Raw genomic sequence first — 2500 nt, forward strand, 5'->3', positions numbered from 1 at the left:
CAAAGGAATGGAAAAGCCGTAACTTCGACTGGGATCCTGGCTAGCGGACTTAGCAGTCGCATCTTTCCCTACGACACCAGAAATTAATACAATAACTAATGAAAAAGGGGAATCTGATGACGTTACATGTAAGTAGGAGATAATCAAGGGGAGCCTCTTTCTCCCATACTTGGCCAAGAAGTCAACCCTTTCTAGAGTCGATTTATTTACACAACGCCTCCCTTGGGAGATTCAGCACGCCAATCAAAACAGAGATATCTCAGCGTGAGGTTGACTAGCAATACAGTTATTTTTCACAGAGTTATGCCATTAGAGTTAAAGTTAAGTTTCCAAAATCCTGAATTCAAGATTTTGGAAAGCCTACATCCTGAATTCAGAACTACAGAAATACAAAAAGTATCCTAAACATGCATTAAAGCTAACCTTAGGCCTAATTAGGACTAAAGAAAAGTTTTTAGGCCTAAGGATAGCTTTTATGCATGTCTAGGATACTTTTTGCATTTCTGGATTTCTGAATTCAGGATTTAGGCCTTCCAAAATCTTGAATTCAGGATTTTGGAACTTAACTCTAACTCTACAACATAACTGTAATAAAATAACTCTAAGAATAGCTGTCCCTTCTCGGCGTCAAGGGAAATATGATACTTTTCGCGCGAAAAAAAACCTGTTCCTTAAAATTAATTTACGCGGGAAAAGGGGGACTCAAGGAATCAGTTTCCCTTGATGATCTCCTGCGTGAAGACAATTTTCAAGTCAAATGAATATCTGTGTGAATTTTTTAACTCCGGTAGATGAAATGAAGCGATGATATTGATTCAATGGCCGTATGGCGGGAAAATCGTACGCTGAACCTAGTTTAATGACCAGGCACCCACGAGTCAAGTCTCCTATAGGTTAATTTCATGTTACGTCACCGCCACCACGTTGGAAGCCGAAAACAAAAGATCTCTCAGTAGCTGGTGTTGATCGTCCATCAGCAATTGCACATTGCAGCATCGTTACCTGTGTCTCTAGGGAATGGTTGCAAACCACCTATAGATAGCTCAGGCCTGGTTCAAAGGTCGAACTTTTCATGTGCCGAACCTAATGCAAATGAGCGAAAACAATCGATTTTTCTCATTTGTATTAGATTCGACACATGAAAAATTGGACGTTCGAACCAGCCCTCAGTGGCAGCGAATCCGAATTTTGTGAAAACTTTGGAAATACGAGTGAAATTAATCCCTAATTACCCTCGGGCCTATCTGATTACATATAAATTGTCGGGCTCATCCTATAATTCTTTTGTTGAAATCTGGATAGTGCCAGTCCTCTCTGGAGGCTAATGGATAAAATACAATTTGAATTGAACCACCAAACTGGTTGCTTGCGCCCATAAGGGACTGGAACTATCCAGAGTTCAATGAACTGTTTTCACGTGACGGCACGGCGGCCATGTTGGTGTCCCTAAGCAATGGAACAGCGGCCACGTTGGTGTCCCCAACTAATCCTCTGGGAATTGAGCTTTACTATCATATAAACGTTTTCTTTTGTTTTGGTGGAAAAACAAGGTTACTGATCATGTGAGTGAAAACACTCTAGGGAGGGAATTATTTACGAAACTCGGTAGAGCTGCTTGTTCAAAGTTTTCTTGAAAACACCTATTCACAAATCAACAGAAGTATTGTTGTACCGATCTTTTCCCCGATCAACAAAGATCATCGCTATTTTCACAAATCCCAACAGACAGTTCATTTTGGGGGGTTATTTGCATTAAAACAATGGATATCCAGTTCGCTGAAGCATGATACAGTCCCAAGAGTAAATGCCTTGTATTGTTTTTATGCAAATAACTTCCCCCCCCCCCCTTACCAAAACAAAATAAGTAAATAAAATTAAATAAAAAAAAAAAAAAAACGTATTGCATTATGAGAACGGGAAAGTAGCGAACATATCAAATCACGATCTCAAGCCCTCCATAAACACATCATTGTAGCTTTTAGCATCGTGCCAAGTTTTGGAAAAAATGTCTCTTTTTCAATACATAAAAAGTAGTGCAGAATTCTTTTCAATGTTTCTTTTAATTGGGAAGCTATTTTATTTAGCACAAATACCTCTTTGCGAACTATAACTCTTGTTGGAAGGATCAGAATTTTCTGGGTCACTGGATAATTCTTCAGCGCCTGCTCTTCCATCATGACCGCTGGCCACTGTCTCACTGTCAGAGAACGAAAAGGTCTCGGTGTAGTCCTGTTGATCTTCTGATGGGGCTGTCTCAGTTGTCTCCTAGAAGCAAAAATGATGTTTGAATGACGCTACATGACGAGACGTTACGTGATGCAAGGCAAAAAAAAAACATTACGTTACGTGACTTAACATGAAGCATGCGTTGCGTGACGTTGGTGACCCGGGCACACTGAAACATATCTAAGATCTTTTGTTTAATAGGGGCTGTACTTCCTTTACTCGGCGGACACGCATATAAAAACAAGCTCACTCAAGCAGAGGTTTCATTAGATGC

At 40.1% G+C, this 2500-nt stretch overlaps 1 protein-coding gene across 2 annotated transcripts in view; it reads right to left on the reverse strand.

Annotated features, from left to right (window-relative positions):
* Nucleotides 1–2500, reverse strand: part of LOC138058226 (ubiquitin carboxyl-terminal hydrolase BAP1-like) — a 34584-nt gene that overhangs the window by 7156 nt on the left and 24928 nt on the right. For both annotated transcript variants that reach the window (XM_068904124.1, XM_068904125.1), the window contains 2 exons: nt 2094–2265; nt 1–68 (listed from right to left, as the gene is read on the reverse strand). The exon at nt 1–68 is cut by the window's left edge and continues 33 nt beyond it. In XM_068904124.1, the coding sequence (XP_068760225.1) occupies nt 1–68; nt 2094–2265 (240 nt within the window). The remainder of the gene's footprint in view (nt 69–2093; nt 2266–2500) is intronic.

The sequence above is a fragment of the Montipora capricornis genome, chromosome 7 (genome assembly GCF_036669925.1).
Source record: "Montipora capricornis isolate CH-2021 chromosome 7, ASM3666992v2, whole genome shotgun sequence".
Lineage (NCBI taxonomy): Eukaryota > Metazoa > Cnidaria > Anthozoa > Scleractinia > Acroporidae > Montipora > Montipora capricornis.